Source organism: Pyxicephalus adspersus, chromosome 2, assembly GCF_032062135.1.
Source record: "Pyxicephalus adspersus chromosome 2, UCB_Pads_2.0, whole genome shotgun sequence".
NCBI lineage: Eukaryota > Metazoa > Chordata > Amphibia > Anura > Pyxicephalidae > Pyxicephalus > Pyxicephalus adspersus.
Genome location: NC_092859.1, coordinates 7,051,139 through 7,068,148, shown reverse-complemented (window position 1 = coordinate 7,068,148; position 17,010 = coordinate 7,051,139). Strand labels below are relative to the sequence as shown.

The 17,010-nt window shown below is 40.8% G+C and overlaps 2 protein-coding genes and 1 non-coding gene across 4 annotated transcripts in view; 1 reads left to right on the top strand and 2 right to left on the bottom strand.

Annotated features, from left to right (window-relative positions):
- The window catches only part of GUCY2D (guanylate cyclase 2D, retinal), a 28,480-nt gene extending 17,262 nt beyond the window's left edge, over positions 1–11,218 (bottom strand). The window contains exons 1-3 of one of the 2 annotated variants that reach the window (XM_072399362.1): positions 10,674–11,218; positions 9,140–9,854; positions 1,300–1,598 (exon numbers count right to left, since the gene is read on the bottom strand). In XM_072399362.1, coding sequence (XP_072255463.1) covers positions 1,300–1,598; positions 9,140–9,800 — 960 coding nt within the window. In that variant the 5' untranslated portion in view covers positions 9,801–9,854; positions 10,674–11,218. The remainder of the gene's footprint in view (positions 1–1,299; positions 1,599–9,139; positions 9,855–10,673) is intronic. The other variant, XM_072399363.1, reaches the window with a different exon arrangement.
- TRNAS-GCU (transfer RNA serine (anticodon GCU)) lies at positions 3,964–4,045 on the top strand. The gene has a single exon. It is a non-coding gene; the product is annotated as a tRNA-Ser (tRNA).
- Positions 11,219–13,165: 1,947 nt separating the features above from the next.
- CNTROB (centrobin, centriole duplication and spindle assembly protein) overlaps positions 13,166–17,010 on the bottom strand; it is a 28,838-nt gene continuing 24,993 nt past the window's right edge. The window contains exons 16-19 of the mRNA XM_072399361.1: positions 15,939–16,005; positions 15,219–15,273; positions 15,028–15,118; positions 13,166–14,935 (exon numbers count right to left, since the gene is read on the bottom strand). Of these exons, the coding sequence (XP_072255462.1) occupies positions 14,849–14,935; positions 15,028–15,118; positions 15,219–15,273; positions 15,939–16,005 (300 nt within the window). The 3' untranslated portion in view covers positions 13,166–14,848. The remainder of the gene's footprint in view (positions 14,936–15,027; positions 15,119–15,218; positions 15,274–15,938; positions 16,006–17,010) is intronic.

The following is a 17,010-nucleotide window of genomic DNA, read 5'->3' as shown; positions in this document are numbered from 1 at the left end:
TTACTAGGGGTCCCTTGAACCATGAGAAGTTTGTGACTCTCAGCTTAGTATAGGTAACACTAATGGTTTATTTGCCTTTTTGTATGGATGACATTCTTCCCAATGGCTAGCAATTTAAGATGATTCTTCCTACTGACCACCACACTAATATACTGTGAGCTGTTTATATAGTAATTATAGAAGGGGTTCCCTGAAGACTTGAAAGTCCCTCTGTGTTATAAACTCTGAGAAACATTGGCCTAGCCTATATATTATGTGGGATATAACCCCAGTTCACAAGTTCACACAGAAAATACATCTACTTGTTTCACATTGCACACACTGCCTTTTGGTTTGTGTCGATGGGAAATGCTGATGTATGAGGCTTGCATTTAGAATTACTTTGAGAGTTCTATTCTTTCAGATATATCTGACCTACAGCTGACCTACTTTAATCAGAAACTGGTTATTCTACTTTTGGCTTGCAGTTGACCTCCTACTAACCCACAACTTACCTACATCTGAACTGTCCTCCTACTATCCTGTAACTGACCTACTTCTGACCTACAGTGGACCTCCTTTTACTAGCAGCTGCTCTCATTTTCACCCCTCAACTGACCTCTGTCTAACCTGAAACAGATCTCCTTCTGACCTGCAGGTGACCCTCTACTGACCTATAGCTAACCTCGTGACATGCAGTTAAGTTTCTTCCAAGCTGAAACAAAGTTTATTTTGCATTCCAATTGACAAAGTCATTTCTGATGTGAATATAAGACCATATATACAGTAAGGGAAATCCCTTCAATGAAAATTGTCATGGGAAAATGTTTTCTCTATTCCTGGTATGGTGGCACCTTTTGAATTTACAGTCAGTATCATTTGGAATCAGGGCAATTAAAGAGTGAAAAAGTCTTAAATAGCAATAAAAACTTGCCAATGGTTAGCACTCTTCACCACTTCAAATCTAAGAAAATAGGTCTTTAGTTATACATTAACATTAGACCTGTAGTGTGAAGACCTCAATAGCTCAAGTGTATTTTTCACATACAGGTCAAAGTGATACATATTAGCGTCTCCTCCTTTTTTCAACTTCCAATTGTTTTAATCAACAGAATATTAAATAACTAGTGCCATGTTCACACTTTAAAAACACAAAGTGCTTATTTCTTAGTGAAAACAAACTATAGGACTTTGCACAACTTTTTTGTGCACCTGGGATGTTTTTTTTCTGATTAAATAATTTTACCTCTAACGTTATATAACTAGATATGAGCCTGTAAAGAAGTGAATGAGCATTTCCTTGGAGCTGGGGGATATTACCTCCATCGGGTCAAGATCTCGTGGAATCTCTTCATTAGATTTAGCATCCTGGAATGCTTCATAGAAGTTTCCATGCTGAGAGGTGACAGTGATGGTGAGCACTGCATCATAGGCCCGACGAAGCTTTGACTTGTTGGTAAACATGGAAAAGGGGCGGTCATACGGAAGACTGTACTGCAAGGTGTCGTAGGGGATGAATACCACAGAGCCATCTGTCATACGCAGGTCATGGGCTGACTCTAGAAGCAGTCCTTGTTCTTCACCACCCATCAACACGGAATGCATGCACATCACCACCACTACAAAATCAGAGTACATTTGTCAGATACAATACACATGCCAGGGGTTTTCCTTAATACCAGGTAATAAATGTTATACAGTATATATTAGAGGTTGAATAAACTTTAATCATGAACAGATGTCAGATACATCAGATGAACTTTAACCCGGGATCTCCACTTTAACCCTGGTACTGTACAACCAAACATCTACATAGGGTACCATGTGATTTAACATAAATCTCCTGATTGACAGACTTCAGTATATAAGTGGCAGATATTACACCCAACGAAGAAGACGTGTTTAGTTTTATGTGGCAGGGAGGATTCCCTGCAACTAATCTTCTCCCTAATACAGGTTTACCATAGCTTGTTTTGCATTGTTCCTTTGTGTAAAGGTGACCAGTCAGGTCGAGGAGCAGGACTTCCTCAAACATGATGACTAGTGATCGGATGACTGGTGGTTGGATATTTACAAAGGAGCAGAAAAGGTGGGGAGGAACAGATTCATAGAGGTGATGAAGAAAATGCAGGGAGATTCTTGCACTGCAGGTCCACAGATGCAGCTTCCTCACCAGCAAGGAGAACAAAGAGCACCAGCAAAGTAATATTAGTACATTTCCCTCAAAACAATCTGAGACCAGCAATCAGAGACAGTAGAGGTTTAGAATATCTCAATCTGCACACATACAGCTATAAAACTTGAGGGGAAGGGATCAGGAGGTACACTGTCATTTTCTGTAAGAACAAGGCAAAATGAAAATGTCTTCAGATTACTAGATGAATCCTTTACCATAGACCATCTTCACCTTTTCTGTAACAATACATACACTTTGGAATTCTCTGACGCAGAGAGGTGACCAACATCATAAGTGAAGTAAATCCTGGTAGGCCTGATTCAATAAAGCTCTTCAAAACTGGGAAAGATAGATTATCATGGGAGAACCTGGGTGATCCAGATAACCAGGAATGGATCTTGTCCATGATTGAAAAGACTTGCCCAATAATAGGAATTATTCCAGATTTGCTGTATTATCCAGGTTCACCCATAATAGTCTTGCATAATAGTGCATCTTTTCCAGTTTTGGAGAGCTTTACTAAATCAGGCTCAATGTCTATTAGATTGATCTGGGAAAATTGAAGTGTTTTTAGTAGACATTTTTTTATGGCCTGAAAGGGTTAAATTGACTCAAGCCATCCTTTAGCTATCTTATCTAACAGTAAATCTGCACAGACTTCTGTTCCTAGATAGCAGCTGTGAAAATTATGTATAAAATTGCCTTTACTCGCATTCAATTTAATTTCCTAACTTCCTCCTTTCCCCATTGCCTGAATTTTTTTGTTTTTTTTCTATTTTCTTTTTGGCTAATCTGTACTGTTGTTGTTTGCAGATTGTGTAAAAATCATTTTTCTCTTCAAGAGTCTGAGTTTTCATAGCAGCTATCCGGTGATCACAAGAGAGCTGTGGCTGAAGGAAACAATACTGTCACATTCTATGTTTTGTCTGAAGACACAAAAGTAGCTGGGAGAAAATTGAAAAGACGACAATAAAGGATTTTTGTGTGTGAAATATAGTAAAAAGCCAGTATAAAGGTAAAGTAACCATTAAAAAGGTATGAAGGTTTAAGCATATTTTCATCTTCATGATTAGCACAGCTAGGACATGGCTTCTGCCTTTTTAACTTTCAGCAATTTGGGAAAACTATGTCTGCTAAGAGTGCAGGAGTCACAAGTATGTTACATTCTGAGTTCAGGGTTATATAACATACATAGTGCAGGGGTCAGACCTATGCACTGCATATAGGATCACTATCTTATTGAAGGACGAAGCTCCGGCCAATGAGTTTGGAGGCATTTACCGAAATTTGAGCAGATAAGATACTTTCTATACACCTCAGAATAAATTTTGCAGCTGCCATTAGCAGTTACACCATCAATAGATAAGTGTGCCAGTATCTGTGGCAGCCATACGTACCCAAGCCATAACACCCCCATTGCTAAGTTTAACAGATGAGCTGGAATGCTTTGGATCTTGGGCAGTTCTTTTTAATCTCCACATTTCCCCTTGCTATCACTCATGGTGAGCACAGCATTATAGGCCCGACGAAGTTTTGTCTTGTTGGTAAAGATGGCAAAGGGGCAGTGATAAGGAAGACTGTACTGCAAGGTACTTTGGCAATTTGGGAAAATTATGTTTGCTAAGAGTGCAGGAGTCACAAGTATGTAACATTCTGAGTTCAGGGGCCGAGATAACCTCTGATACAGGTTAACTTTGGTCTTGTCTGTCCATACCACCTTTTTACAGAATTCTGCAGGCTCCTTTAGGTACTATTACACAAACTGAAATTTGTTTATCTTGTTATTGCAACTTTGAGTTACACAAGGTGACGAGGTGGCCGAGTGGTTAAGGCGATGGACTGCTAATCCATTGTGCTCTGCACGCGTGGGTTCGAATCCCATCCTCGTCGATAGCTTCTTTTATGTATAACAACATAGATATTGTCTATAGAGATTCAATAATATAGACAATCATTAAACCCTGTTATTGACAGTTTTTAATGATTTATTATGCTGGCTTTTACTGAGCCAGAAAATAGCACAGAGTCCCCCATGGGCCATGTTTAAAGCTGTCCACCTCAATGTCTGCCTTCAATGAAAACAAGGGCATTGGTGGAGTCACAATACAAGGCTCCAAATATAAGTGGCCAATGACACAAAGTAAAAGCCAGGGCTCCTGTGCCCTTCAGGTATGTTTCCAAGGCTATGACCAGCCACAGATTCTCATTGGTCCACCACTATGATGGGTTACATGACTGGTCAAGAGAAATATATTGAGGTGGAGGGGAAGCAGGTCAGCTTTGATACTGCAAAGTAATAGAGAATCTATCAGACTGCTCCCCAAGGGCCAAAAAGTAAAGGATTCTGTGGCAGGGTATAGAGGTAAAAGATAGATTGGTATTATGTAACAAATACAAAAAAGATATTCTGCAATCCATCAACATGTCAAAAAAATTTAAACTACAATGTCAGTGATTACCAATTTGAGCATTAGGTAATCTAGAAGTCTTGACTGATGTAGCAATTCCCAATGCAAATCCTTGAGAAACACGTCAGAATTTGCTTTATTGGTCAGGTCGGGTGATAGTGGTGGGGAGAACAAGGAAGGCACTATATGACAAAATCCAAACTCTGAAGGCCGATATGACAGTTCTGAGAGCTCAAAGCCATGGGGGTTTAGTTCATTAGGTTTCCACTGTATTAGAATCTTTATGCCTGTTTCTGATGATATATCTTTTGCTGTGTGCAACATTTGTAAACACATTTTATAGATTTAAATCTCCCCTCATTCAACACATGAAGAAGCTTCATTTACTTAACACTGTGCCAAGAAAATCCTGGCTTGTCCACATCCTCTATCTCCTTCTGTGAAGAGTTTAGAATTTACTACTCCTAATGTTGTTTCTGCTACTATTGTTGCCCACGGGGGTCAGTCATCATAAAGGCGGGAATTTTACACTATAGGTGTACAGGAAGAGCCATCCTTGCTTTCCCCCATATAGTCTTCCTCCGTCTCCTTCTTTATCTTGTAGTCATCCATCCTTCAATGAAGAATGCTTGCCCAGGAAACAGAAGTGTGCTCCCAGTTTTTCCCTGGCATGCCTTGAGGTTTTGGATTAACAAGCTACTGGTGGTCCAATGTCTTATAAGTTGGTGGAAGCCAGCTCCTTTAAATAATTTATGGAGCGTGCTCAGGAACACTGGAAAATATCAAGCTGTCCATGCACTCTATGAACAGGTAGCCAATAATACATCTAATTCCCTGAAATTTTGCACTGTGGTGCCAGGTGACGGTGGATACCTAGAACAGTGGCTATGAACAGGGCCAGTTCTTGTCCTTCATTGCCTATTGGCTGAATGTCTTGCGTGGCACCGACACATCCATACAGTGGGATCTGTTATCACCCAGTAAAATGAGCTCCATGTTTGGCTCCTCTTTTGAATCTTCTTCTTTTCTATCTTCACAAAAGTACCACTTTCTACTGATAGCTTTCCAGACAGCGTCGGCTAGCTCTATGCCAGCTCCAACCCAGTATAGGGCCCATTACTAAAGCCACTCCTGCCCATTGGAAAAAGCTCAGTACAGTATACAGAATATGAGCTGGATGTGGAAGTGGGCTGAGAACTCCAAGATAGGACCAAGAAACCATTGGCTTTCCAATCTTTAGTAAGGAGGTGTGCAGCAGAGCAATATGATGGGTTGGCAGGTCCAACAAAAGCAGCCACAGATTGCTCCATGAGCAAAAAAGCCGCAAATGCACGTGGTACAGAACATCCTTGAGACAACAGCATGTTCAAACCAGATTCCAGAGGCAAGGGTCTGATCAGAGTTTAGGTCATTCCCCAAACTGATCTGTGACAGGTCCACCCACTGGGATTCAACATTACATATTCTGGACCACTTATATGGGCAAATGAAAGCAGTAACTGCTTATCTCTCACCACAGCACCAAGATTTTAACCCAGGGCAGTGGCAGATCATTAGGCATGCATGCCACTTGTTGAAGCCTAAAGAAACAGGAACCATATTTGTCAACTGTAAAAACAAGCAGTATCGATAATGCCACCCGACTCATGTTAGAAGCCACATGAGGAAGACTCTTATCCTTTGCCTCAAAACCGTAGAGGTGTTAATAGGGAGTGGGACTTGGGAAACATCCACCACAGCAGGAGGTAAACGGAAGTGGACTACATTGAGAGAACAGGAAGGAAGAGCAGGAAGACATACTGGAGAAAGAACTGTCAGGTGTGACTCAATGAAGTGACAGGTCCTCAATCAATAGACATCTATAGGGGTCATGCTGTGGATGAGGAAGAAGATGAAGGCCTGAAGTAGGGCTCAGAGGGAGTACATTCAGTATAGGTGCCAAAGAACTTATCTCATCAGCAAGCCCCTACTGCTGGTGCCAGACCAAGCACCAGCATCAGAAAAACTTTCATGATCTAGAGCAGAGGTTGGCAGACTCCAGCCTTTAGGACAGATATGGACTAGCCAGTAGTCCGTTCCGGCCTAACGCCCCCCTGGTCGATCAGCCTAATCCCGGCTGGCAGGGGTCGGCAACCCACGGCTCTTGAGTCTCCTTGGTATGCCTCCCTTACCTATTTACTGCGACTGGTGTTAACACTTCGGCTGCCAGGGTAAAGGGAAATTCCCTCTCCTCCGTATGCATTGCAGAGGAGAGGGATTTCCCTTCAGGGGCGTTCCTGGTGGAGAGCGGAGCCATCAGCGCGGGACTCGAGAGAGAGTCTGGACTAGTGTGCCTTCTTGACCTCCTGAAATGGTCTAAAAGCCAATGAAAGTTTGCTGATACCTGATCCAGAGGATCGGATAAGGAGGATATCAATTTATCTCGGATAACCAAGGATCAGTTTATATCAGGATCAACTACAAAAAATAATGATTACCTGTTTGAACTATATAGAGTTGCTGAAAAAAAATATTAGATATCTCAAAGCAACCAACAGCAACAAAGGCCAAATGCAAAGCAAACCTAAACACAATACAGAATTCAATAGAAAGGATATTTAATAACTGCAGCATAAATATTTAATAAAACAATTTCTATGTTTTTTACCAATGAATATCTTTTTCCATTTTATACAATTTTTTTCCCATAAAATGACCTTTTGTTGTCTTACATAATACAATATGTGGCTTGTGAACATCACTGCAGTAGAGAAGAATTAGATAAAGTGTAGGCAGTATCACCAGCCCTCAGATGTACGGGTGAATAAGGACGACCCTGTTTAATAACCAATAAAACCAGTAGGTGCTTCTAAGCCCTGTCTCTGAAAGTCCTTGAGTGGTAGGAATGATATTAGACATTGAGGGCTGAAGTGCAGCTTTATAAGCAGGGAATGTTTACAATGCATAATTTCTGCATTGTAAAAGAATGTTAAGGGCCTTAATGATGCCCACCCAACGAGGAAAGCATTGGCTGCCAAGGGGGAAGGGATCATGTATACAATACTCTTTTTTAATGTTCCCCTAGTCGAAATTGAGCATTAAACCCAACCAGTCCAGCAGGAGCCCCACTCCGAAGGAATTTTAGATTTTATTAGGAGTTTAAGAGTATAATTTCAAAACTGAAGTATAGTTGAGATTTGGGTTAAAATTAACACTGGAGTTAGCATTGGGGTTTGTGTTTAGTGAATATTAGAATAATATTTCTAAGCATTCATACTGTCACAGTGTCATGGGCGGGATGGTGGTCCCTCCATGTCACCAGCCTGCTTGGGAGATACGTGTAGGGGGCATAGAGTCTAAGACATCAGCCTCTGGCTTCACCATACCACCCCGCAAGGAGTGATGGACATTAAGAGGTGGTGCTCAGGTTGCGCAGGGGCTGGTAACTGCTGACTGGGTTTTATAGAGTTTTAATAAATCGATCTCATGGAATGAAATTTTGTGATGTCAATACTGTGCTATCTACGGTTCTTTGTGCTGGAAAAGAAGGTGTACCTGAGGATATGTGGAGCAAGGATCTCCCTGTTATTGTTGCTCAATTCTGTGGATCTGTGGTTCTTCCACCTCTCATACTGCTTCTTCAACCATCAGCCCTGATACAAGGAAGGAAGCAATCCTCCAAGATGGCTACCACCACAAACAAACACGGTGTAGAATAAGGCATAGTAAGTCAGTACTAGGCCAATACCAGTGACTAGTACTTTGCCCTTTATTCGGGCATGCTTATAACAGTTCAGTATAATAATAGGCTGAATCAACCAGGAACTCAATGAGGTGGTTTAGGTAGCCATTTTGCTTTATGGAGAATGTTTCTGAGATTGTGTCTACCACTGGCAGTGGTAAGCTGGAGGAATAGTTTTCATTGGTTAAGAGCAGAGCAAGGAACGTGGGTGAAGGGATTTTACCTATTGAGTTCCTGAAAGATTTCACCAATGATTGACCAGTGCCCATCTGCAACAAAGAATAATATCCATAGTAGGGCACTAATTTGGGGGGTTTACCTAAAGGTTGTTATAGAATAATGAACACTTGAATCTAAGGTCACCAGTTGAGTTTTAGAGTTAAGTGTAGGGATAGTAGGGATAATGTTTGAAGGGATTAAAGAGAGTCAGTCTCTTTGCCAATTCATGGTAGAATGACTGGTTCTCTTAATAAAATCCTTTTTTACCCTCATTATCCTTTGAGTTTGTTGGAGACAGAGAATTACCAGGTAGTTCACCGCGTGGGGAAATATTTGGCCTTCTCCACCCATGATGAAGTGCTCAAACCAGAGCATCCAAATACTGTCAGTTGAAGCTTTAGAAGCCCTGACCCAGACTGACAGAGGAAGACTCCTCCCTCATCCTCTCATGTGACAGCATGGCTACTTGTTGATTGACTGAGAACTGTCACATGAGGGGTGGGGAGAGACCTGGAGCTTACAAATGCTTTCCTCTTGAGACTCCCAGTTGTTGAACAGAACAGTGAGGGAGTAATTACATAGAAATATTTGAAACATGCTGTTAGATACTAAACAGTTAAACATATAAATGCCTACCTCTCACTCTTCTTTTTCTCTTTACCCTCTTCAGGGCATCTTTTGCCCCCTTTTCCCCCTCTTCCATGGTGACTACCGGCCCAACTGGTAGGCCCCAATTGCGGAGTGCTTCGGCTAGCTCCATGCCAGCTCCAACCCAATATTCCTGAGGGCCCATTACTATAGCCACTCCTGCCCATTGGAAAAAGCTCAGTACAGTATACAGAATATGAGCTGGATGTGGAAGTGGGCTGAGAACTCCAAGACAAGACCAAGAAACCATTGGCTTATTCCAACCTTTAGTAAGGAGATGTGCAGCAGAGCAATATGATGGGTTGGCAGGTCCAACAAAAGCAGCCACAGAATGCTCCATGAGCGAAAAGGCCGCAAATGCACGTGGTGCAGAACATCCTTGAGACAACAACACATGTTCAAACCAGATTCCAGAGGCAAGGGTGTGATCAGAGTTTAGGTCAGAGATTGCTAGTCTGGCTGCCACATTGGGAAGTGCTTTGGCCATTAGTGGGTCACATGTCCAGGGCCCAACTAAGCCAATTCGAAAAGTGGTTGTCCAGACAGTGCATGGTAAAAAAATTATTATGAAGAAAACCAAGACTGAAGATATTGGCAACTTCCATCGAGGATGGTTCGAAAGAAATAATAATGAGTTTGGACGAGGCATGGTGACTTTGGACAACCTTTAGAGATGGACGGGCATCATCGCTCGGGTTTCAAGCTAGTGAAGAAAAATTTTCAAACATAACGAGGGTAGACATATTTAGAAAAAGGCAAATCAGTACACATTTAAAACCTTAAATCAACACTTATAGAAACCATTGCCCATCTGGACATCTTTATCTAATCTAGCAACCATTTCTCTTTGCCTTGTTTAAGGGATTTTCTAGCCTGGGGCCACAAGGAGGTCAAGTAGGATTTGGACAAACATATAATGTGCACAGCTGTGAATATGGGTAAGTTTAGTCTACTATAAAAGCATAAAAGGAATTAACATTTGGATCAAAAACAAACAAATATAATACACCAACCAACAGAAGGTGATTATAATGAGAGATAACAAATACTGATGGGAATGAGAAAAATAATTACATATCCAAGATGTTCTATATATGAACAAACCACAGGAACCTTTGCATTTTGCCCGTCCAGTTGCCCCAATATTCTTAAAGAGTGAAATAACCTCTCAAAGAAAATTGAATAAAGCAACAAAACTTTTTAACTCATTAGCTATCTTGTTCACTTACTGATAATTTTCTTTTTAAATATCCATTGAGTACGACAAGAACTTTATTACATTTGGGGGTCTATGTACAGTCTCATTGGGTCTTTAGGTGCCCCTTGGCTCTGTGAATATGATCTAAAGGGTGGGAGGGAGTTATCAGAAGCCTCTACACATAAAGAGGAGAAAAAAATTATACTACATACATTTTTTTTTAAATTGTGCAATTGTTAAAAAAATAAAATTGATCTTATAAGTTAGGAACAGTTTGTTTTTTATAATAACTTATTTCTATGTGATTATGAATGAAACTCTCACCTGAACATCTTCTATTCACCAAACCTTAGTGTAGTTGGGCTTTCTCTGAACTTTCGTTGGAAAACTGAAAAATTCCTTGAGATATCTAAATGGTGCGTGTGTGTTTTCGATAGAGGATATGGAGATAGCCAGTCACCTAATCCTGATCTTTAATCTGCTTTTTTTTTCCCTCGCTTACCTTCTTCTCTGACTGCTCTGTCTGTTCTCTCTCCTCCTCCTAATCTCCACCTTCTCACAGTCAATGCGTTCTCCACTCTTTTAGGCCCAATGATTGAATTCATGAAAAATTTGCAGTTCTTTACTTTTTTCTTCGTCTTTAGTCCCTGGATAGATAAGTCCGGAATTTTTTCAGGCAGTCATCTTTGGTTGACTTCCAACTAGTTAGAAAGATGGTGGCTTCAGTTGGCCTCCCATACCAGAATCATGACTTTTCTAAGTTCAAATGTATCAGATAGAGATCTCTGTACAGATTTTCTTTCCTTTTCGTTTCACTGCTACTATCTGGATGCTGCTCTCCACCTGTCACACTACAATCCCCCCCTCACCATCAACCATTCTCTACTAACTCATTAAGCTGATTAGCCAAGCCAGTCATCAAGGGGGGTAAAGATTAGGTCACCTCTTGCTGTGTAACAGTGGAGTCAGCACTGAGAGTTGTGCAGCGTTCAAAAGGAATAAAAGAGCAAATAATAGCCATGTGTTTGACAGGGAGGGAGACTTATCTACGGTGTCATGACATTTTTAAAGTTTATAGAGTATAGAAACATTACTAAAAAATGTCTCAATTTGCTTCCATTTGGTTTTATAAATATACTGATTTCGGTGTCATACCTATAAAGCAGTTATTTTCATCAAACATTCACTGGTGGATATCACATTGAATGTTAATTCCCAGCAGTTAATGTTTGGTACCTTGCTTTTTTAAGTTATTGATTCTTTGAATTACTCCCTCAGATCTCGGATGTTGGTTCAGCTTTAACCTCTGTGGCAATGCTGTTATTATCAGACACTGGTCAGAGATAAACAGTCTTTGGCTTCAGACCTCAATATAATCTAACAGAGAAGTCATCCAAACTGAAAGGGGGGAAAATAGTATGTGAAGTATCGGACTGTGTAAGCCCGGAGGGAGTATTAAAACTTAGTGAACATATAGTGGGATATCAGCCATTGACTGAAACTAAGGTCCATAATCATTCCAAAGTAATCACAGCCATGATCGATGTAGTTGGTTTTAGAACTGCATGACAAGATTTGCAAATATGCCACATTCCTCGAGCCTGCTGTAGATGAATGGTAAAAGGTAAAAAGAGCCCTCAAGTCCTTTAAGGTGTTCATCTATCATGAGACTGATGAAAGTATTTAAAGTCCAAAACATTTCCTAATAGCTGAGTATCATCCCAGGAGGTGTCCTATTCATGTCAAAGAGGCCTGCTAAAGCAAAAGAGGTGTCCTTGTAATCATGTTTGGCATGCTTCCATGGAGGTCTGTAGATAAATCAAGGGCCGATAATGGAGATTTTGGCCTCGTTCTAGTCGCTGCAAGGATGGATCTCCATGGCCAATGGCTCAGAAACTACAAAGGGCATGGACAAATCACATTTAGAACCTGCAGGAGAGGGCATGGGAGTGCACTTGCAGCCTCTATGATCAGAATCAGCAAATAACTTGGGGATTTGTTACATAAGTCTTGCATGACCAAGGCAAAAACCCTCAACCAACAGGACAAAGGGTCCAGCCATTCCCAATGGAAAGGACTCCAGGAACAGAGGAGAAGATAACATGATGCCAGGATACAAACTTTGGCCCCAACTGCATGCAAGCTGCCCCAGAGACATTAGGAGAATATGAGTGAAGGGCTCCCAGTGGGACTGACTTTATATCTAGAATCAGACAAGTTAGGATCACATGGTGGTGGCTGTAGTATAAAGTTAAAAGGAAAGGCATCAAATACTTCTACAACTCAAGCAAGTAACACAGTTGAGTGTCAATTGGATGGAGCCACTGTAGAAGAGCAATCAAAATGAATCGAAGTCAAGTGTTGTTTTATGGATTGGAACTCCACCAAATGAATGTGCACTGGCGCCCAGTGATCCAAATAATTAATATCCTTTGTTTTACCAGACCAGCCTACTACCGCAGCAAGTTTTCAGAGACAGGGAAAATTCTGAGGCTTTGAAGCAGCTCTGGATATGGAAAACATTCTGCAGCTCACTTTCATCAGAACGGTGCTTGGCTTTGGTTTGCATTAGGCTTTATTATTCTCATGAATGTTTTTCTTCTTTAACATGTTGTATAGTTTGTAATAATGGCCATAAGGAAAGTCATAAAACGTGTGCTTCCTGCTCCTCCCATGGCCAGCAAAGGATCACAAAAGTTTATGATTATGAAGTCCAAGAGTTCTAACCATTCCTCACCTAAAAAGGGTCAGCATATGGAACATTGAAATGACGGTATATTTTAAAGCTATGGTTTTCCTAAAATTGTTCCAAACCATTAGACACATCAACTTTTATTAAATAAAATAACCCATAAAAAATATTTTATAAAAAATAAATATACACTGCAAACCTAATTTACAAATATTGTTCATTACAAAAATGAAAAATAAATAGAACAAGATAAAGACATTCTTATAAAAAAGTTAAACATTCATTGGTGTTAGTAAAAAGGCAAATGGCATTATTGGCAATAGAAGATAACCGTGGTATGGTCCACATTCACACCATATTCATAGTTAGGATTGGAAGATGGTATGGTCCACACACACCTTAGGCACCGGGATGGTACATTCCATATTTCACCCCATATACACAACAGGTCATAGTAGCAAAGTGGCACTAAATTTTACCTTCAAATTATGGTTCTTCCTGACTAATCAATTACTTTTCTAAGGAGAGTCTTTGGGTAACCATTGCCGGGACAAGGTTGCTCTAGGGCCCTACAACCCTCAACAGTGCTTGAGAACTTCTCACTTTGATAATGCAGAACAAAGCAAAAGATTCTCTTTCCTACACCCCTTATCACCAAACCCTATACCTAAAAATATTGCTATATCCTTCCAAAGTACGAAAGAGCATGTGACCTTCATTTCAGCCAGTAATCTCCCCAGAAACTTTTTAAACTGGGTGTGAAGAAGCTGTAGGCAGGTGTTGGCCCCTGTATTGTGACCCGACTATTCAGTAATAGTCAGGTGATTTATGAAAAGCTGAGGGTGGTGCAACATCTAAAAAGAGCTTGGGAGAAAACCAATTTTATCCCAGGATGCATTATTCAGTGGGAATTCCCACTCTTTACACTCAAAATTCCTGCGTGGGGAATCATGAAGTTGAACACTCTAAATGTAGGGGAAGAGAAGACATTAACACTGTGTAAGCGTTGACACAGAAAGGGATTAGATTAGTGACACTTGAATGCATTGGTCAGGAAGGGAAGGTCAGTGAATATGGGGAAAGAGAAGAATTTGCTATTAGGAGAACCTGTCACTTTGCAGGTTACATTATATCAGGGGCTCTGTGGATTTTTGATGAGGAGGGAGGTGAGTAGGCCTTTTGTTTGCTTCACAACTACTCTTCTCTCTATATAAGTTTAAGGGAATGCAAAGTCTGCTCAAACAGGTCAAATGCAAGTTAAATACAGGTCAGTTGTATCTGTAATTGATGTTAGATGACCTCAAATATACTCATCGACAAGTTTATCTGAGAGCTTCCATTGCTTTATAATCATAACAGTAAAGAATACATTTCACTAGAAGACTTTGTGAACCGTGGTGAAACCTAGAAGTGTCTGTATATACACTAGGTCTTTTCATATTGTAACATAGCATGGCAGCACACATTGCGGTAACCTGCATAGATGTACACTGGAGGATCTCACAGATGACTCCCACAATATCTCAAAATGCAGTCTGCAGAGTGGTTTCCTAAGGCAACGGCAGGAATGGGCTCTGTAAAAAACAATGGATTCCTCTTTGCCCACACACTCCGTTTGCATTTCCCAAGTCTATAAAATTCATGGAAATGTGGATTGTGTGAAGATGACCTCAAAGTCCAAGTAGTCTGCAGCTTGTGGTTGAATGGCAGGAATCATATTTGTGGAAAGAAATGGATTCTTCTTTGCATTTCCTCAGGTAAAAGTCCTGGAAGTGCTGAATGCATGAAGGCGTGGTCTGCAGATTTCCTATTTCCAGATCCCGGTACGTCCTCCTCGGGCAGACATCCTCTTCAATGGTTTTGGTGCATTCTGTCTACGTGAATTAGATAATACCTGGAAGAGAAGAGGAGGATTGTAAGACAATCATACAAGGATCAGTGTGTGTGTGTGTTTATGGGAGTGACTAGTAAAACAAAACTACTAACCTCCTTCTTAACAGCCTCTGGTGCTTTGCTGTCTGCTGGCTTCTTAGGATTTATTTGAGGTTTGGAGATATTGGGTTCTTTTTCCTCTGACCTACACATTGAGGGAACGTGAGCATAGACAGATCTCCACATAGACATTTATAGGTGACATGCAAATATAATTCAGAAACAGAACAATAATCTGACATTACCTGTGAGCTGGTTGGTTTTCTTTCATCTGCAGATACTGATGCAGCTCAGACACATCTAAATACAGAAATCAATACATTCAGGATTGTCATACAAAATCAGGACAGTGATAAAGTCAGAATGTCAAAGTCAAATAAATAAGAAAAAGATCCTGATGGAAGAGCCCAGGCATTTGATGAGGGAGAGCAGAGATCCTTGCCTGGGGCTGGAATGGGAGAACAGAGAGGCCGAGCCAAAGATGGGGAAAATTGGGAGGGGGCGGAGAACACAAGTTTGAGAGGTGAGGAACAGAAAAGAGCCCAAGACAGAAGGGAACAAGCAGCAAACCCCAAGAGACGTCAGGAAACAGACAATTTGGGAGGTTGCAAAAAAAAGAGTCTAAGAGAAAAAATGGTGGGGCAAGTCCCCTCCCCTCTCTATGACTGGGGAGTGCAACGAGAATCGGAGGACTGACCAGCTACTTGTGCTGCTTCTCCTACCTCTCTACGGGTTTTGCTCTATAAGAGCATTTAAAAAAAAAACACAAATGATGATGTACTGTGCATGTGGTGATGAGTTGCATTCATGTATGTCTTTATTTCTGATAAGAGTTCAGCTTTAACAAGAAATGTATCCCAGTCACCACCACCATACCATGTGTATATTCTTCTCCTGTAATCTCCATACATCTTTGCTCTGACCCCACCACCGTCATACACATCACACACTCCCAGCTTTCATACCTGGATTCACATGGGATTTTTCTTTCTCCAACTCATTAAGGGGATCCCCTGGAGTGCGGTCTAACAGCTGTATGAGAGAAGAATGGGAAGAAGAGAGAAGAAATATGAAAGAGCGTATATAATATAACAATGTACACAATACAGAGAGCAGCAGGTAGACAGCAATGGAATTCTCTCCAAAAATATTTTTAATCTGGGTGAAAAGAAGCTATAGGCGGGTGGTGGCCCCTGTATTGTGATCCAACTTGTCAGTAACCACCCTACAGATAGATGTGAGGTTACTGAAAATTTCTGGGTGGTGCACCCAGCCAAAAGGGACTGGGGAGAACATTTGGATAGAAATGATCTGGTATAGGGATCATGGGTCTCCCCTTTAAATATTGTTCTCCACAGATATGCATAAATACCTCAGAACAAACTACTTGGCTTTGTTGATGAACATTCCTAACACCTACTGACTGCTTCAAGGGAATATGATTAATTTAACAATAATCATTTATTGGAATTTAGAGTTACAAATAGTAACCAAGGTAAGAAAAGGCAGCTAAAGTATAAAGTAAAATCATGGCTGTAATCTGGCCCATCCCTTCATACCCATAGAACGTCCCAATAGGCCAGTAAGGATGCCTTTTTATAAAGCAGAACTACAACAAAACTAAAACAAGAACTAAAAATATGGAAAATTGTGATCAGGCTCTGAAATTAAAAAAGGGACAGGTGATGACCAAAAAAAAATTGTTCTCCTTGCTCCTTCACCCCCTCTTCCTAATTCGGGATCTTTGGCTATCCTGATTGGCCATGCTGGAATTAGATTGCTCCCCCACATGTGCAGGGGTGTTAATTCATGCCAAGGCAGGCACAGAAGAGACATAGCTTGTCCCTTCTGCAATGAAGAACCTACCTACCTGCAAGTTTATTTTCTAGGTATAGTTTTACTTCATTAGAACAATACAAATACTCATAAGTCAGCATGGTGCACAACCAAGCAATAGCTTTGAATATAACTATTTGGGATCTGTCACCTTGGTGTGTCACTAAAGCTAGCCTCTGCTTTTGCACATTTTTTCACCAT